Source organism: Mustela lutreola, chromosome 16, assembly GCF_030435805.1.
Source record: "Mustela lutreola isolate mMusLut2 chromosome 16, mMusLut2.pri, whole genome shotgun sequence".
In the NCBI taxonomy this organism is placed as follows: Eukaryota; Metazoa; Chordata; class Mammalia; order Carnivora; family Mustelidae; genus Mustela; species Mustela lutreola.
In genome coordinates, this window is record NC_081305.1 from 57,016,003 (window position 1) to 57,034,808 (window position 18,806).

At 48.4% G+C, this 18,806-nt stretch overlaps 1 protein-coding gene across 5 annotated transcripts in view; it reads right to left on the reverse strand.

The window, feature by feature from the left end:
- Positions 1–3,979: 3,979 nt before the first annotated feature.
- The window catches only part of C5AR2 (complement C5a receptor 2), a 51,011-nt gene continuing 36,184 nt past the window's right edge, over positions 3,980–18,806 (reverse strand). Inside the window, exons 1-2 of one of the 5 annotated variants that reach the window (XM_059151270.1) lie at positions 11,929–12,198; positions 3,980–6,305 (exon numbers count right to left, since the gene is read on the reverse strand). In XM_059151270.1, the coding sequence (XP_059007253.1) occupies positions 5,277–6,290 (1,014 nt within the window). In that variant the 5' untranslated portion in view covers positions 6,291–6,305; positions 11,929–12,198 and the 3' untranslated portion in view covers positions 3,980–5,276. Of the gene's footprint in view, positions 6,306–9,066; positions 9,230–9,292; positions 9,459–10,797; positions 10,954–11,928; positions 12,199–18,806 lie in introns of those variants that run through there. The other 4 variants (XM_059151271.1, XM_059151269.1, XM_059151272.1 and 1 more) reach the window with 4 other exon arrangements.

Genomic DNA, 18,806 nt, shown 5'->3' on the forward strand with positions numbered 1-18,806 from the left:
CGCTACGGCCAAAACCCATTCTGCGCCTGCGCACAACATGCTTCAGCTCTTCCTCTCTTCAAGCTGAGCCATGGATGACGCTGCGCCCTCTAGAGGTCGATTGTAGCGCTGCAGCGGAGACTTGCAAGCGCCTCCCCTCTGCCCCTCCACCGCCCCCAATGCACCGCGCGCGCTCTGCGCTCCCGCAAACCTTCTTTGCACTGGATCGTCCCCACGCCAGAGAGAAAGCTGGCCAGAACCATATTAAACACTAGGGCTATTAAAGTGCTCCTGTGATTCATTCACTATAATCCATAATTATGATTCAGCTCAACTCCCCAGCCTCATGAAGGCAGGGGCCACTCTCGTCTTGGAGGTCCCGTGCTGTCCAGCGTCCACCACTAGGATCAGAGAGTTAGTCAATGTTTGTTGAATGCATGATTAAACAAATGAGAAGTTAGAGTCCTCTCTAGTCCTAGGCACTCCAGTCATTGTGGGTCTGAGCCTCAGTTTCCATATTTACAACATGAAGATAATATCTGCTTTTCAAGATCGTTGGGGAAAGTAAGCGAAAAATGTGCACATAAGGTACATAAATTGCTTTTTCACTACTGTGCACCGTAGGCACTCAATAAATGTTAGATCTTTCCTTCTCCTTACAGTCTCCCATCATTCTCCTTTCTCCTTAAGAGAATGTTGCAGTTGAGAAGGTAGAGCCTTCAGTTCCAGAGCCAGTTCTAGGCACTGAGAATTCAGCAATGAACAAAACAGATGAAGCCGGGCTCCCAGGGAGTTCAGGTTTTAGTAGGAGAAACTGACATTTAAATATTTTTATTTAAATAAAAATAAAAAGAATGTCAAGCAGTATCTCCAGACTCTGTGCAGAAGAACAAAGCAGTAAAGGGGCAAGGAGTCATGGTATTTTAAGTAGCCTGGTTAGAGAGGACAGTTCTGAGGAAGTAGTAGTATTGGAGCAGAAATAAGTGAGGCAGCAAGCCATGGAGCACACCAGAGCTGGAGGAAATCACAAGTGCAGATTGCCATGGCAACATTGTTGGTGAGTTCAGAGGTCAGCAAGCTGGCTTGTGTGGAGGGGGTGAAAGTGGGGGAAATAGCAGGAAATGAGGTGAGGAACGGAGGAGAGTAGACCAGGCACACTAAGGTGAGGATTTTGGCTTCTCATCTGAGTGAGGTGGGAGCCGTGGGAGGAGTTTGAGCAGAGGAGGGACCTCTGACCTTGCGAGATTCTGTTTCCCTTGGTGGGAAACGGATAGAGGGAACCAAGAAGAGGAAAGAGGCCCTGGAAAGCAGCTGATGCAGTAAGTGAGAGAAGGGGGGTGGGGACACGATGACAGGATGATGGCTGAGAAGGTGGTGAGAAGTGCAGAATGGTTCTGTGCGTACTTTAAGGCAGAGCCCGGAGGCGTTGGCTGACAGATTGGCCATTGAATGTGAGAGAAAGAGAGGCGTCAAGGATGAGCCCAACTTTTTTGGCCTCAGTGCCTGAAAATACAGAGTTGCTGTATTTTCCTGATCCACTGAGATCAGGAAAATAGAGGAGGGCTAAGAGAGAAAATCCAGAGCTCCTTTTTGAATGTATTCAAGTTTGAGTCATGTGTTGGACATTGAGTTAGGATGTCAAGATGAAAGTTGGCTGCAATTATTAAACCTTTGGAAAACAATCTGAACATAGAGAAGCCAATTCATATGTCATGATCAAAAGAAGAAGGGGAAGAAATTGACCAAGCATTGCTTGAACTTTCCAAAAGAGAACTCCAATTTCTTTTTAAAGAAAAATGGGAGGAAGTAAACAACAGATACGACTTCACCATGTATGTCGCAAACTACCAACCCAAGGACTGAGTAGCAAACTTGAAATTCGTTCTTGGAAAAATATTAAGACCTGGTGCTTTGGAAACAAGGAAATCGATACGTTCAAAAAACAAATGAAATTAAGAGCAGAAAAAGGGAAGTTACAACAAACAAAAAGCAAGATTATTTTGAATAATCAGTCGGTTAAGTGGCTGCCTTCAGCCAGGGTCCTGGGATCGAGGCCTACGTCGGTCAGTCTCCTTGCCCAGTCTCTCCCTCGGCCTGCCATTCCCCTGGCTTGTGTTTGCTCTCCAGCCCCTACATCCACTGTGTCAAATAAATAAAAAATATTTTTTAAAAAATTGTAAAGGGGCACCTGGGGGGATCAATGGGTTGGGCCTCTGCCTTCGGCTCGGGTTGTGGTGTCGGGGTCCTGGGATCGAGACCCACGTCGGGCTCTCTGCTTGGCAGGGAACCTGCTTCCCCCTCTCTCTCTGCCTGCATCTCTGCCTGGTTGTGCGCTCTCTCTCTCTGTGTCAAATAAATAATAATAAAAAAATCTTTAAAAAAATTTTTTTAAATCGTAAATAAAAAAGATTTTTAAAAAAGAAGAAGAGATAGCAAGAAAAAGATCTTCAACATTGGAAAACAGGGTGTAGACAAATGAAGATAGTTTTGCTATTTCTCAGGCCTGGGATGGGTGGAGAAGAGATTAAAATTAAAAGGGCTCAGATGTTGTCATGGGGAATTTACAATGTACCTGGGAACTTGTGTTTCAGAAACTCAACCCAGAGAAGACAACACTATTCCCTCCTCAGAGGGGAATGAATCAGAGAGGACTCCCTGGAGAAAAGTGTCATTTGAGCAAGGCATGGAAGGAAGATTTCAGAGATAAGAGCATGGGCAGCAGAGTCAAGTGAACCCGGGATCAAATCTCAGTTCTACAATTTATTTGCTGTGTGATCTTGGGCAGATGACCTCCCCTCTCTGGGCTTCCTCTTATAAAATGAAGCATCTCCCTTTACTTCCCTGTGCTGGTGTGGGACTTACCTTAAAGGAGAAGCTCTGTGGGAGATGCTGTCCTGTAGTCATGACCCTACATTCAGATGTCACTACTATGTGGCTTCAAAGATGTGAGCAGGAGAGATTCTCAAGTGAGATTCCCAAGCAACCCTGTCTCAGGAAACAGCCTGCACTGATGGAAAGATTCCAATCTTCACTGGCCCACCAGGGACTCCTGGGCTGGCTGTTGAGCTTCAAAACTAGCAGCTGGGGCTGAGAAACTCATTTTTTTATTTGAACTCATTTGCATCTGAGTACCACCAAGAGCTGGTGATTACCACATAGGGCACCACGGATCTGAAGGCCATTCTAGGCAGTGGCACCAACTTGAGAAAAGGCCTAGAGACATGAAAATTATACAGCCCAGAGGATCTGTCTTTGTCTCCTGTGGCTGCTAAAAGAAGTGACCATAAACTTAGCATCTCAGAAGAGTACAAATTTATTCCATTAAAATTTTGGAGGTCAGGCACCTACAATCAAGGTGTCAACAGGCCCCTTCCTGAATTCCTTGGCCGATGGCCCTTTCCATCCATCACTCTGATAGTTCTTTCCTCTGTCAAATTTCCTGCTCGTGACTCTGACCCTCCTGCCTCTGTCTTAGAAGGATCCTTGGGATTGCCTTGGCCCCACCCAGATCATGTGGGAAGCTCTCCCCCCCTCAAGATCCCTAATCACACCTGCGAAGTTCCCTTATGTAAGGTCGCATATTCCCTGGTTCAGGCGTTTCGGATGTAGACCCCATTAGGGGCCCTGATTCTGTCCACTGCAGCGGTGTGAACATAAGTGCGTCCAGCAGCAGAGAGAAGCCTTGAATAGAAAGCTAAGGAGCTTGGACATAGACAGTTCCTTCAAAACAGAGCCATAATCTGTCACCTTCTCACCACCTCTGCTAGTACCCTGACCCAACTGTGCATCTCTTCTTGCTTGGACCGTGGCAGTAGTCTCTTCGCCAAAGTGGTAGCTCATGTTCCTTCCCCCTACCCCATAGTCTGGTCTCCACCAGCAACCAGAGGGATCCTATTAAAATCTAAGTCAGATCAAGACATGACTCTGCTCCAAATCAGGTTGCCTGATTTAGGAAAAAAATTTTTTTTTTTTTTTTACAGAATGCTCACTTGAATTTGAATTCAGATAAACAACAAATAATTTTTATTTTAAAGAATTTTTCAAGATTTTTATTTTTTTCAAGACTTTTCTTATTTATTTGAAAGAGAAAACGAGCAGTGGGGAGGGGCAGGGGAAAAGGGAGAGAGAGTCTTCAGCAGACTCCACACGGACTGTAGAGCCTGGCTCAGGCTCCATCCTGATCACAACTTGAGCCGAAACCATGAGTCAGATGCTTAACTGACTGCACCACCCAGACAAACGTAAATATTTTATTTTTAAGTCATCTCTACACCCAATGTGGGGCTTGAACTCACAACCCCAAAATTAAGAGTCACATGCTCCACTGACTGAGCCAGACATGCATCCCCAACAACAAATACTTTCTTTAAGATTTTATTTATTTATTTATTTATTTATCAGAGAGACAGCACAAGCAGGGGAAGCAGCAGGCAGAGGAGAACAGACTCCCTGCTGAGCAAGGAACCCGATGCGGCACTCGATCCCAGGATCCTGAGATCATGACCTGAGCTGAAGGCAGAGGCTTAACTGACTGAGCCACCCAGACGTCCGAACAAATAATTTTTTTTAAGGATGTCTCAAATGTTGCATGGGACATACTCATGCTAAAAAAACAAACAAACAACTTTTTTGCTGTTTATCTGAAACTCAAATTTAATTTGGTGTATATTTTATCTGATAACTACAGCTCAGAACACTGCCATGGCTCTCCAAACACTTGCTGTGGCCTGGAGGGCTTTCAAATCCAGCCCCCCCGCTACCTCTCTCCCTCTGTCTCACCCTACTTTCCCTCTTGCTGCCTCTGCTTCATCCACATTGGCCTCTTTGCTCTTCCTGAAGTATGCTGAGCATTTTGTGCCTCAGGGCCTTTGTACTTGCTGCTCCCAGTGCTTGGCATGATTTTCTGCCAGATTTAAGCATGACTCCTCCCTCCCTTCCTCAGGTTTGGGCTCAAATATCACCTTACTCAATGGGCCTTGCCTAGCTTACTATATCCCTGCCCCACTCAGTCCTCTTTATCCCCTTTAGGTTAGCCCTTGCCACAACTTGTTATATTGCATATCTTCTCCTTTGCTTATTTCCTGTCTTCCTCCAGTAAAATGTCGGCTCCCTTTGTGTCTCTTGGTCACTGCTATTTCCTCAGTGCCTATAACAGGGCCTTACACATAGTAGGTGCTTAATGAATGTTTGTTTAATGAATAAAGTAAGAAATGATATCATTGATCCACTGGATCCAGCTATGCCTGAAGCTAGCTTGCGAAATCCAAGGGTCGCACACAGACCAGTTTCCTTCTAGCCTACACTGCCATCTCTGAGACTAGATCATGGCTGGTGGATTTCTGGCCGACGGCATTTTCATCCTTGCTCTGTGACTCTTTTAGGGCCCGTCGACAGGCGGCTGGCAGTGATCTGCGCAGTTGAGTCCTCCCAAAATACAAGAAGAGCACAGGATTGAGACAGCTGTGAGCCAGAGCGAGGCCGTTGACCAGCGGTTCAGCCTGCAGGGCCCGGGCCAGGAGCCTGGAGTGTGGGGCAGCGGCAGTGATGACCAGCCCCAGCAGGTGGTAGGGGGCCCAGCAGACAAAGAAACCCACCACTACGGCCATGCCCAGGGGCCAACGGTGTCGGGCCGCACGGCACAGAAGGGCACCGTGGCAGCTGGCCACCACCACCAGCGGCCCCAGGAAGCCAAAAATAAAGCGGATGGCAGTCACTGTGCTCTCCAGCACCACAGAGCCGCCGTAGTCCACCACGCACTCCAGCCGGTGAGGGAAATGCTCCTGGTGCAACCGGCGGTAGATGGCCGAGGGCACAGTGAGCAGCAAGGCCACGGTCCAGGCGACCCCGCAGGCCGCCTGCACCCTGCGTGCCCAGCCCGCCGCAGCCCCCCAGCTGGGCCTGAAGGCCAGCAGGCAGAGGTCCGCGCTGAGAGCGGCCAGAAGGAGCACGCTGGCATACATGGACAGCAGGATGACCGAGGGCAGCGCCCGACACCCCACCGCCCCATACGGCCAGTGGCCCCTGCGTGCTATGGGCACCGCCAGGAGGGGCAGAGACGCACAGCAGAGCAGATCGGCCACGGCCACATGTAGGAACCAGGTGGCCCCGACCCTCCGGCGGGCCTCTTTCCAGGTCACCCAGGCCACCATCACGTTGCCGGGCACCCCCACCAGGAAGACCGCGGCGTAGAGCAGAAACACGGCGGTGCGCAGTGGGTAGGCAGAGATGCAGGTGCCGTCCATGCAGTCCACGGGGAGATCCGGAACCCCGTCGTAATCCCCATACTCGTAGCTGAGAGAAGTGTTCTCCATCCAGGCCCCAGACACCTGAACGGGAGAGAAATCATGAAAACTCCTTGACAAACCCCTCAGGGTGTAGGAACCCCCACTAGCCTCTTGGAAGCTGGGCCAGGACAGCGTCAGAACTCCAGTGCGTCCTAATATTGGAATTCTAGAAGACTAACATCTTAGAACTCGCTGGGGAGCATCCTGTAATTCGAGAATAGGGCCCCATCAGAACCCAGGCAAGGTCAGAAGACTGGAATTCTAGAACACCAGAGGTTGAGGACACTAACCCATGAGCATCCTGGGATTCTAGAACATTGCAGTGCTAGAACCTGATCATGATAAAGAAAATATTTTGGAATCCCAAAATAGTATACTATTAGAACCCCAGGCGAGGGGCGCCTGGGTGGTCCAGTGGGTTAAGCCTCTGCCTTCAGCTCAGGTCATGATCTCAGGATCCTGGGATCAAGCCCCACACACGTCTCTCTACTCAGCAGGGAGCCTGCTTCCTCCTCTCTCTCTGCCTGCCTCTCTGCCTACTTGTGATCTCTCTCTCTGCCAAATAAATTTAAAAAAAAGAAAAAGAACCCCAGCTGATTATTATTTGGAATTCTAGAATAGCATTGTGTGACTCAACATTGGTGTTGATGGAATTTTTTTTTTTAAGATTTTATTTATTTATTGGGGCACCTGGGTGGCTCAGTGGGTTAAGCTGCTGCCTTCGGCTCAGGTCATGATCTCAGGGTCCTGGGATCGAGCCCCGCATCGGGCTCTCTGCTCAGCAGGGAGCCTGCTTCCCTCTCTCTCTGCCTGCCTCTCCATCTACTTGTGATTTCTCTGTGTCAAATAAATAAATAAACCTTTAAAAAAAAAAACAAAAGATTTTATTTATTTATTTGAGAGAGGGAGAGAGCCCAAGCCGGGTGAGGGGCAGAGGGAGAAGCTGACTCCCCACTGAGCAGGGAGCCTGATTCGGGACTCAATCCCATGACCCTGGGATCATGACCTGAGCCGAAAGCAGTGAACTAACTAAGCACTCAGGCACCCCTAGAATTTAAAATATTGGAATCCAAATATCCATCAAGAGGGGGAAAGGTTAATACATATTGACAACAAAAGTACTTGTCTTAATTCTTCTTCATTGGTGTTTTTGAATCTTGGTGCCATGAAAAATGTCTCTCCGGAGCAATTATGTCATTTTGTTTTTTACATAAACTCGATCATAAACCCAGACCACGAAGTGCACACATCACGTAGCACCAGCTCTCTGGGCTTCACAACATTATCACAGCCAGGAGATGGGCACCAAGACCAAGAAACAGAACATTTCTAGAATCCTACTACAAGCAGTTTCTGAAAATCATGATGGCGTTAGGAAAACAAGAAAAATAAAATGTTGAATTCTCTGCCCAGGAGATTCGTTCATTCATTCCTTCGTTCATTCCAGAAAGTTCCTGAGTACCTTCTCTCTTCCAGGACTGCTGCACACCAGGGGCCATGACAAACAAAAGAAAAAAATTCTTTTCTCTTGGAGCTGACACTCTAGCGGGAAGAGTCAGATAAGGAAGAAACAAGTCAAAAAAGGAATACATAAGCGAAATACAGTGTCTTAGAAGGTGATAAATGCTAGAGAAAAAAAAAAAAAAAACACCACAGGGGATTTTAAATGAGTGGTCAAGGAGGGGCTTTCTTGAGCAAAGCCATAAAGGAAGTGAGGGACGATCTGAGAGGAGAGAGTTCCAGGCAGAGGGAATAGCCAGTGCAAAGGCCCTGAGGTGAAAACATGATGGTCATGTTCAAGGAACAGTGAGGATGTCAGCGTGGCTGGAATGGAGTTGGTAAGGCAGAGAAGGGGAAGGCAAGAACAGAAAGATATCATGGACCATGGAAGGCGTTGTCAAGGCATTTATCTTTTATGTCCCATGAGATTGGGGCCATAGGAGGATGCTAAGCAGTGAGGTGAGGTGCTATTATCATAGCAATAATAATAATATAATATTGCTATTACTATGATAATAGAATATATAGTAATAGAATACATAATAATGCTATTAGTAATATTAATATATTAATATTATATAATAGTAATATACTAATATATACTAGTATATACTAGTATTATATATCAAATATATTAAATATTATATATTAGTATGTTATATATAAATATATGCTATGACTATATTATATAGTATATAAAAATATATACTATCTATAATATGTTATATACTTACTATATATTATATATGACATAATATACTATATAAAATATATAATTAGTAATAGATTACTACATATCCATATAATACATATTATAAAATATTATTACTATAATAGTAATAAAATATATAATATAATATTACTATTACTTACCATTATATTATTATTATTATTATTATTATTAGAAGCTGTCCTCCATTGAGTCCACTCTGTTATGTGTTGAGCACTGCTCCAGGAACCTTTAAATCTTAAATCGTTTGATTCTTATAACAACCCTCTGATTCTTTATTTTTAACTATTTTTTTAAGATTTTTTCATTTATTCATTTGACAGGCAGAGATCACAAGTAGGCAGAGAGGCAAGTGGGGGGTGGTGAGAAGCAGGCTTCCTGCTGAGCAGAGAACCCCAATGTGGGGTTCAATCACAGGACCCTGAGATCATGACCTGAGCTGAAGACAGAGGCTTTAACCCACTGAGCCACCCAGGCGCCCCAACCCTCTGATTCTAATACTGTCCTTTTATGCAGGTTATTATTATACCCATTCTGCAGACAAGAAAACTGAGGCCCAGAGAAGTAACTTACCTAAGATCATTCAGGTAAGCAAGTAACAGAATTGAGTTTTGAACCGTGTCAGCCCCACTCTGGAACTCTGGGCCCCAAAACACATTCACCCAAAAACCTTAGATTCAGAAGACACAAGGTGGCACAGCTGGTGGCCCTGAGCAGACCCGGGCTCCGTAACTCGGTTTCACTTGGCTCTCTCTCTTGGTTTCCTCATCTGAGAAGTGAGTCACAGAGGTGAACCTACCTCACCAGTTTGGGGGAGGCCTCGTGGAGGTGACATGTGATAAAGCTCGTGGCACAGGGAAAGGGCTCAGGCGGATGGTGGGTCATCCCCCCTATGTCAGAATGGCCTGACCCTGAGGCTCCCTGCTGGCTCTCGTGGGTGAGCCAGCACTACCCAGGGCTCTAGGGGCATTGATGCAACAGGAAAAGCAGAGGGGAAGTGGAGCGTTGCCCTGTCCCCTCCTTCCTGCCAAGTAGTTGCCAAGAGGCCCAGCCACTTTGTGTGTGTGTGTGTGTGTGTGTGTGTGTGTGTGTGTGTACATGCGTGTGTGTTTGGAGTTTCGCATGATGCATTCGTAGTATTTTTATCACTAGAGTAAAAGGTGTGCAGCCTTTAAAAATTCAGACCCTCACCAGCTATGTGATCTTGGGCAAGTCACTTAACCTCTCTGTTCTTCAGCATCCTCTTCTGTAAAAAGAGAATATTACTATTCCTACCTTAGAGGTAATTGAGCAGGTGAATCGGAGTGGAGAGCTGGCTGGACCCAGAGAGCATTAGTCATGTGGAAGTTGCTGGTACCTACTGGTACACAGACACACCCTCTCTCCCAACCCTCAGACCCTGCCCTGCCCAGCTTTTATACTGGTCAAAATCCGGGAACCCTAATGTTGGCAGCTCAACCAACTGTGGTATTTCCCTTTGAATATCTCTGACAGAAATGCAACATCCAACAGCTACTGTGTTATCTCCTTATCTTTTCCACATAACAAGTGTGTTTTCCATCCACTGCCCTATCTGCACACACGTCAGCCCTTTCCTGCAGCCGTTGGAGGGTCAACCCACACGCTGGATGGACCAGGCTCATGAACCAGCGTCAGACTGTAAATAAAGGACGTTTAATGATAATCACGAAGAGCCTTGTTATTTTATCATCATTTTGTACAGTAAATTAGATTCATGTCTACATAGAAAACACAATTACCATTATTATAATAATTATCATTTTATAATGTTTACGATAGCCGATGACATTTACCAAGTACCTATCATGGATCAGGCGGAGCCCTTATGACAAGCGCCCGAAGTTCGTATTCTTGTGATGCTCCATTTCCCAAACCGGCCGCGGCTTTGGGCTCTGCCATGTCCCTGGCATCTAGAAAACCACGCGGCATCCAGCAAGTGCTTTGTTGCTATTTAGCGAGTGAAAGAATAAAGAGGGAAACTGAGGCACAGAGCGGCAAAGGGGTCACTTCGGTTTCTCTCTCGGTTCCTTGAGCCCACAGGCACCCGTGTGCGTGCGCTTTGCATGGGTGTGTTTGTAAGTCACCCATTCTTGTTGGAACTTCTGTCTAGGGAACCGCGGGGCCAAATCCGCGGACACGTCGCCCCTCCCCCCAGAGAAGCACACACATGCTCCCCCCCACCCCAGAGAAGCACACACATGCTCATCAAAAGACCCGTGCCAGGAAAGACTTTCCTATGGGAAGTCACCCAGTTGTCACCCCCAGGGGAATGCATAAACGTACCCTGGTATGGTGGTGCCTGGGGGGCTCAGTCGGTTAAGTGTCTGCCTTTGGCTCAGGTCCTGGGATCGAGTCCCGCATCCGGCTCCCTGCTCATCAGGAATCTGCTTCTCCCTCTCCCTCTGCCCTCTGCTGCTCCCCCTGCTTGTGCTCTCTCCTCTCTCTCTTGCTCTCAAATAAATAAATAAAATCTTAAAAAAAAAAAAAAAGAAGAAGAAGAAGAAGAAACCATAGCGTGGTGTACTCCAGCCGTGGAATATTCTATAGCAGAACAAAGCGCACAGGCGAATGTGGATGGATTTCACACAGACGCTGCTAAGGGAAGGAGGCAGACAGACGCGCAGGGGAGGTGGCTGAGGGATACCATTCACGTCAAGTTCAAAAACAAGCAGGAGAGGTCTGTGGGGGTGGGTAGCAGCAGGTTGGGGGAACAGGGGGCACATCGACACTAGGTCTGTGCTCTTCCTTGAGCCAGGAGCCTATTCCCTGTGCACACCCAGCTTGTGGAGACACACAGAGCTTCCCAGCTCTGACGTGTGTGTGTCTGTTATCCATGGAACTAAAATTAAATCTTCCTTCTTAGGAAGCAGAACTGGTGAGTCAAAAGGCTAGTTCACTGGACAAGTGGCCGTTGGATGGATTTTCCAGAAAATGCAAGGGCTCCTGGAGTTTGGAGACTGGCCCTTTGCCCTACACCTGAGTGTGCCAGATGTGTGGACAGTTTGACCAGAAGCTTTTCTATTGGGCCGCCCACGAGAATTCCAAGAGCCTGGAATTCCAGTGTGGTGGTCATAAAATCCCACCTCTCCAATTCTCCATCTGATTCCAAATTCTGAAAAGTATTTGCCTTCAAAGCTGAGATGACAGGGCGCCTGGGTGGCTCAGTGGGTGAAGCCTCTGCCTTCGGCGCAGGTCATGATCTCAGGGTCCTGGGATCGAGCCCCATGTCGGGCTCTGCTGGGGGAGGGAGGGAGCCTGCTTCCCCCACCCCCCTGCCTCTCCGCCTATGTGTGATCTCTCTCTCTGTCAAATAAATAAATAAAAACTTAAAAAATAAAAAAAAAAGCTGAGATGGCCCGATGCCATCCTCTCTCCCTCCGCCCCTCCCTCCGCCCTCCTTCCCTCCATCCTCACCTTGACCAGATGCCACTTGGAAACCCTATCCGGACTCACAGCCAAGACCCAGGAGGGCTGGGGTCGCTCCCAGCGTCCGGCAGCTGGTGAATTCCTGGAAGTCCGTCCCCCTTGCCAGAGCTCCTACGGGACACTGAGCACTGCCACTTCCCGGGCCCCAGCAAATCTTCATAAGCAGGGGGAAAATGGGAATGGCCTTTTCCTACTCCAAGGGTGTGTTTGTCCTGTATTCTTCCCATGACTCACACATCCCAAAATTACTGGGCAGCAAATGAAACTGGAGAGAACTCAGGTGGGTGGAGAGTTGACCCAGGGTCACCAACCCCAGCAGCAATGCCACCAGTTCCTGGAAGCTGGACCTGCATGCGGTCTGACCTCAAAGGCCTGGGGGTCTTGGCTGGAACTCACTCCTCCAGGGGGCCCTCTGACGTCACCCTCAGAGAGCACCCCCACACAGCTCGCTACCCTCCTCCCAGCCTCCAGCTGTGTACCAGCCCCCCCTCTCTGCCCTCTGCAGAGCCTTGAAGACAGATAAATATTCCTCCCGCCTTCTGTGGACTGAGGGAGACAGCTCAGGGTCACATTCCCGACAAAAAGGCCAAGGCCACCAACCACAGGGCAGACAGAACCATCCCCTCCATCCTGTTCCCCGCAGCTTCCCGTCTCTGAAATGGGAACATGTTGACCATCGTGGTCCCTAACCTCCCTCCCAGCCCAGGTGTGGGGCTGAGAACGTGAACTTGAGGGCCAGAATGATGAGATTCATAGCCCAGGTCCACCGTGGGTGAGACCGGGGGCCTCGACTCCCTCCTCTGTGCAATGGCCGTTCTGCCACCAGCAGCAAATGCGTAAAGAGATTTCAAGCGCTTCGGTGGGTTCCGGGCACATGGGCACATCAGCTATGCCTACTGACATTACTGATGTGTTGAATTAACAAGGATGAAAAGAATACAATGGAACTTAAAATTTCCATTTCAAGAAGGCTTAGCAAGAGGAAGTTGTTCTCCAGTTTCAGAACGCTTAGTCCGTGGTTCTTCTGTGTGTGTGGGTGTACCGTCACTCTGTGCGTGCCTTGGGGTCGAGGGGATAGATTTACACATTTCCTTTGATGTTGTTTAAGGAATAAAATTGTGTTGTTAGAGGAAGTTATTTTGAGTCAACAAACAAGCTCACTATGTGACCTGTGACATGTCCCATCCTCTCCCATGGTGACAGCGTCTTGGCGGAGCCTTGTCCTGGCCCCAGACCCTCCCGATGAGATGACGACAGCAGAAGTGCAGGGTGGGGACTGTCCTTCATCAGCCCAAACTTCCCCTGATCTCAAGTTCTCAGGGGGGTGTCTCTCAGATCAGTAGGGTTTCATAAACACCGCGGCCCCTGAGCCTTGGGGCGCACGTTTCTCACGTTTCTCAGATTTGGGGGTGGGGGGTGAGGCTTTCTGCCTGAGCAGAAAGTCAGATGCAAAGTCTCATGTGGGGCCCAATCCCAGGACCCTGAGATCATGACCTGACCCCAAGGCAGAGGCTTAACCCACTGAGCCATCCAGGCGCACCCCGGGGACACAGCTTTAATAGTAAAGGAGGGTCTGCTCTAGGGGTGGGATTTCTTTTTATAGCCACTCCAAAAGATCCAAGTACCAGCCCCTCATCATGGGGGTAGCTAGAAGAAGGAGATCTGAGACAGTGACGTTGACATGGAAAATTGCCATGTTGTGGGTCAAAACGGTTGTGGAGCGCCTGGGTGGCTCAGTCCCTTAAGCCTCTGCCTCTGGCTCAGGTCATGATCCCAGGGTCCTGGGATTTAGTCCCACATCGGGCTCCCTGCTCTGTAGGGAGCCTGCTTCTCCCTCTCCCTCTGCTGCTCCCCCAGCTTGTGCTCTCACTCTCTCTCACACACACACACAACTAAAGAAATAAAATCTTTTATTTATTTATTTATTTGACAGAGAGATCACAAGTAGGCAGAGAGGCGGGGGGTGGGGGGGAGCAGGCCCCCTGCTGAGCAGAGAGCATGATGCGGAGCTCGATCCCAGGACCCTGGGGTCATGACCTGAGTCAAAGGCAGAGGCGTAACCCACTAAGCCACCCAGGCGCCCCAAGAAATAAAATCTTTAAAAAAAAATGGGTTGCATTCCAGCAAATCTGTAATGAGAAAACAGTTTAGCGGTTGCCAGGGGCTGGGGGGTGGATGGGGTTTTTTGGGGTGATGCAAATGTTTCAGAATGAGAGAATGGTGACAGTTGCACCCACTGGCAATGTACTAAATGCCATGGATGGTGAATTTTATGTGACTTGTATTTTACAATTTTTAAAGTAATAAATAATAAGTCATTACACCCCTTCACCCCAAAAATGGGATGAAGTTTGGCAGTTTCTTAGAGTTCAACCTAACCTAATTTTTAAAAATTTTATTTATTTATTTATTTGAGAGAGAATGAGTGAGAGAGAGCGTGGGAGAGGAGAAGATCAGAGGGAGAAGCCAACTCCCCAAGGAGCTGGGAGCCCAAGGCGGGAACTTGATCCTGGAAGTCTGGGATCATGACCTGAGCCGAAGGCAGTCGCTCAACCAACTGAGCCACCCAGGCACCCAACCTAACCTAATTTTTTTTTTTTTTAAGATTTCATTTGCTTATTTGAAAGACAGAGATCACAAGTAGGCAGAGAGGCAGGCAGAGAGAGAAAGAGAGAGAGGAGGAAGCAGGCTCCCCGCCAAGCAGAGAGCCTGATATGGGGCTCGACCCTAGGATCATGACCCAAGCTGAAAGCAGAGGCTTTAAACCACTGAGCCACCCAGGTGCCCCCCAACCTAATTTTTAAATTAATTTATTTTTTTTTAGAAATTTTCTTTTTAAGTAATCACTACCCATAAGGTGGGGTTCGAACCTACGACCCCAAGATCAAGAGTCACAAACTCCACCAACTGAGCTGGCCAGGTGTCCCCGACCTGACACAATTATAGAAATCTGGAAGGATAAATGAATGCCTAATATGGGGAAACAAGTCCCTTTTGAACAATGTATATTATTACGTGATATTTGATGCACAGAAAAGAGCGTAGGTAACATCGTGTGAGCTGTCAAGATCAACCGTCAAACGAGCAATCGTAAAAACCACCATCAGTCTTCGAGTCTTTGAATCTCAACATCAAGGCTCAGTAAACTTTTTCAGTAAAATAACAAGGAGTAAATATTTGGGGTTTTGCTGGCCAAGAGGTCCCTTGTGGTCCCTGCCACAGCGACTCAATCTGCCGTGGTGGCATGAAAGTGGCCATAGACTGAATGGCCATAGCTGTGTTTCAATAAAACTTTATTTACAAAAACAAGCAGTGGGCCACATTTGGCCCCGAGGCTGGAGTTTGCTGATTCCTGATCTAGGTCAAAGACTCTGAAGTCTTGAAATTACAGACTCGTAGAACATTGGAATCCTAGGCTATTGGTTCCAAGGGATCCAACAGTGTGAGTTGAATCATGGGATTCTAGAACGTCATATTAGAGCTTGGGAGTGTTAGACAGATAGGGCTCCAGCTACTGGGTGTTAGAGTTTCGTAGATGGTTTGGACATTAGTGAAGGCGTTCTCTCAAGCCCTCTGCTGTCCAGTATGGTAGCCACTGGCCCCAGGAGGCTCCCAGGCATTTGGAATGTGAAGGCATCTGAGATGATGTGAGTGGAAAATACACCCCAGACTTCAAAGATGGGTAAGAAGAACTAATGTGAGGGGCACCTGGGTGACTCAATGGGTTAAGTCACTGCCTTTGGCTCAGGTCATGATCTCAAGGTCTTGGGATCTCTGCTCACCAGGGATCCTGCTTCCCCCTCTCTCTGCCTGCCTCTGTGCCTACTTGTGATCTCTCTCTGTCAAATAAATAAATAAAATATTTTAAAAAAGCAATGTGAGATCTCTTGATAACCTTTTCTATTGATCACCTATTAAAATGATAATACTTTAAATATATTTGGCTTAATAAAATATATCACCCAAAAAATAAAAAAAAATAAAATATATCACCCAAATGCATGTTATCTGATTCTTTTGTTTGCTCTTTGCTTATCTCTCTTTGCTTAGCTGCTGGAAAAACGCAAGCTGCCTTTTGTGGCTCACATCATGTTCCTATCAGCTTGAAACCTGGAGTGACCTGATCCTGGAGGTCAGAGGTGTGGGGCCCAGGGAAGGTCACATGACACAGACGCAGGGGAGGAGGCTCTGATCCAGGTCCTGGAGAGCCTGGTCCAAGGCATAGGTGGGTGGGTGGGTGACAGGGGACTTGGTGGTGGGGTGGGGGTGTGGCCAGGGACGGACACAGATAACTCAGCCAAACCCAATTATCCACTTCCTTTCCCACCACTTCCTCTTCGGGACTTGTTGATGCAGCAGATCCCCCAAGCCCCAGATGTGGCAACGGCCTGGCCCTTCGGCCTACTTCCCTCCCCGGCAGGGCTGATCAACACCTCAGAGAAGCCACCTGGATCCACACTGGCTGGCCTCCAAGTGTTTCTAGAAGACCACTGTGGGGTCTGGCACTAGGAACAGCATCTCCTTCCCAGATCAGAGTGAGGAAAAGACCTCACTGCCTACAATGCCCCCTCCAGGAAATCTAACGTCTGGCCAGGAACAGAGATGGAGAGAGGGCGTGGGGGTAATGGGGGGTAGAGGAGGAAGTCAAGAAGGACTTCCTGGAGGAGGCTTCATCCTGACAGAAGGTAGAATAGGGACAGTGCCTGGGTGGCTCAGTGGCTTAAGCGTCTGCCTTTGGCTCAGGTTATGATCCCATGGTCCTGGGAGTGAGCTCCGCATCGGAGATTTATCCCTGATAAATGGGGAGCCTCCTTCTCCCTTTCCCTCTGCCTGCTGCTCCCCCTGCTTGCTTGTGTTCTGTCAAATAAATAAAATCTTTTTTTTTAAGATTTTATTTATTTATTTGGCAGACAGAGATCACAAGTAGGCAGAGAGGCAGGCAGAGAGAGGGGGCAAGCAGGCTCCCTGCAGAGCAGAGTGCCCAATGCAGAGCTCAATCCCAGAACCCTGGGATCACAACCTGCAAAGGCGGAGGCTTAACCCACTGAGCCACCCAGGCACCCCAAATAAATAAAATCTTAAAAAAAAAAAAAAAAAGAGTAGGGACAGGGATGATCTTTTAAAAACAGGCCAGCCGCCAGAAGACCAGATAGAAAGCAAGGCAGAGACCCAAGTCTGGGAAGATGGGGGAGCTTCGACCTGGAAGGGTGTTGGGTGTGAAGGGGGTGGCCTCCAGTCTGGGTCCCAGGCACAGGCTTGGTAACTTCGTGGACTGTAGGGCTTCCCTGGGATGGGGATTAGAGGGGAGGGGAAGGCTTTCAAGAACGTGACAAGGTCAACTGGAGCAAGGTCAGGGGGTTGCCCAGGGCACATCACAAGAGAGAGCCGAGAAGGTATCAGTGAAGCTGTAACTGGGGGCAGCATGTTGGAGACAGAGAACCCCAGAACGCCAGCCTTTAAGGGCTGAGGAAGAAACTCTGCCGATTGGAGGCTGCAAGAAAGGGTCTCAGAGAGAGGACACCCAGCTGTGGGAAGAGGGTGGGGAGGGATGTTGGCTGTCTAGCTAGAAGGGACATCCAAAGGGTGCCTGGGTGGCTCAGTCCTTAGGCCTCTGCCTTCAGCTCAGGTCATGATCCTGGGGTCCTGGGATGAAGCCCCGCATCGGGCTCCCTGCTCAGCGGGAAGCCTGCTTCTCCCTCTCCTGCTCCCCTTGCTCATGCTCCCTCTCGCTGTGTCTCTCTCTGTCAAATAAATAAAATCCTTAAAAAAAAAAAAAAAGGAAGAAGAAGGGACATCCAAGATCACAGGGGTCTCTTGGGGTGGTACCAGGTGCCTCCCCCCAGACCTGAGGCTTCTGTCTCCGCCAACGACTGTGGTGCCTGGAGATCTGCACATGTCCTGACATTTATTACCAAAACCACACACAGCACCTTCTAGAAGCCCAACAGAGCACTGTTCTACATGCTTAGAGAGTGTCTTTATTTTTTTTAAATGTATTTACTTATTTGAAAGAGAGGGCGGGCGCACACACACACACACACACACACACACACACACACACACACGGGCGGGCACGCTCCGGGTGGTGGGGAGGGGCAGAGGGAGAGAGAGAGAATCTCAAACGGATTCACTCCCTGCTCAGCAGGGAGCCTGACACTGGGCTTGATCCCTGACCCTGAGATCACGACCTGAGCCAAAATCAAGAGTCTGATGCTCAACTGACTGAGCCACCCAGGCGCCCCCGAGGCATTGCCTTTAAATGAAAGTTGTTACCTGGGCAGATAGGAAAATACTGCCCTAGCAGAATCCAAAAGCATTTGGCTGCAGTAACACAAGAACCCAGCCCAGCCCTGAGGGCTGTTCCTGGGCTCAACCTGCCGTTGCAAAGAGGAAGGATGAGGCTATACCCACATTGTCTGCTTTGGAAAGGCCACCAGCCCCGTGTGGCCATGCAACTGAAATGGGCCAGTCCGAATTGAGACATGCTGTGTGTGACACATACCCAAGATTTTGAAGATTTGGGGGCACCTGAGTAGCTCAGTTAAGCATCAAACTTGATTTCGGCTCAGGTCATGATCTCAGTGTTGTGAGATCAAGCCCTATGATGGGCTCCATGCCCAGCGGGGAGTCTGCCTGGGATTCTCTCTCTCTCCCTCTGCCCGCACCCCCCCACACTCACTCGCGCTCTCTCTCTCTCTCTCAAATAAGTAAATAAAATCGTTTTTTATTAAATATTTTATTTATTTATTTATTTGACAGACAGAGATCACAAGTAGGCAGAGAGGCAGGCAGAGAGAGGAAAGGAAGCAGACTCCCCGCAGAGCAGAGAGCTCTATGCAGGGCTCGATCCCAGGACCCCAAGACCA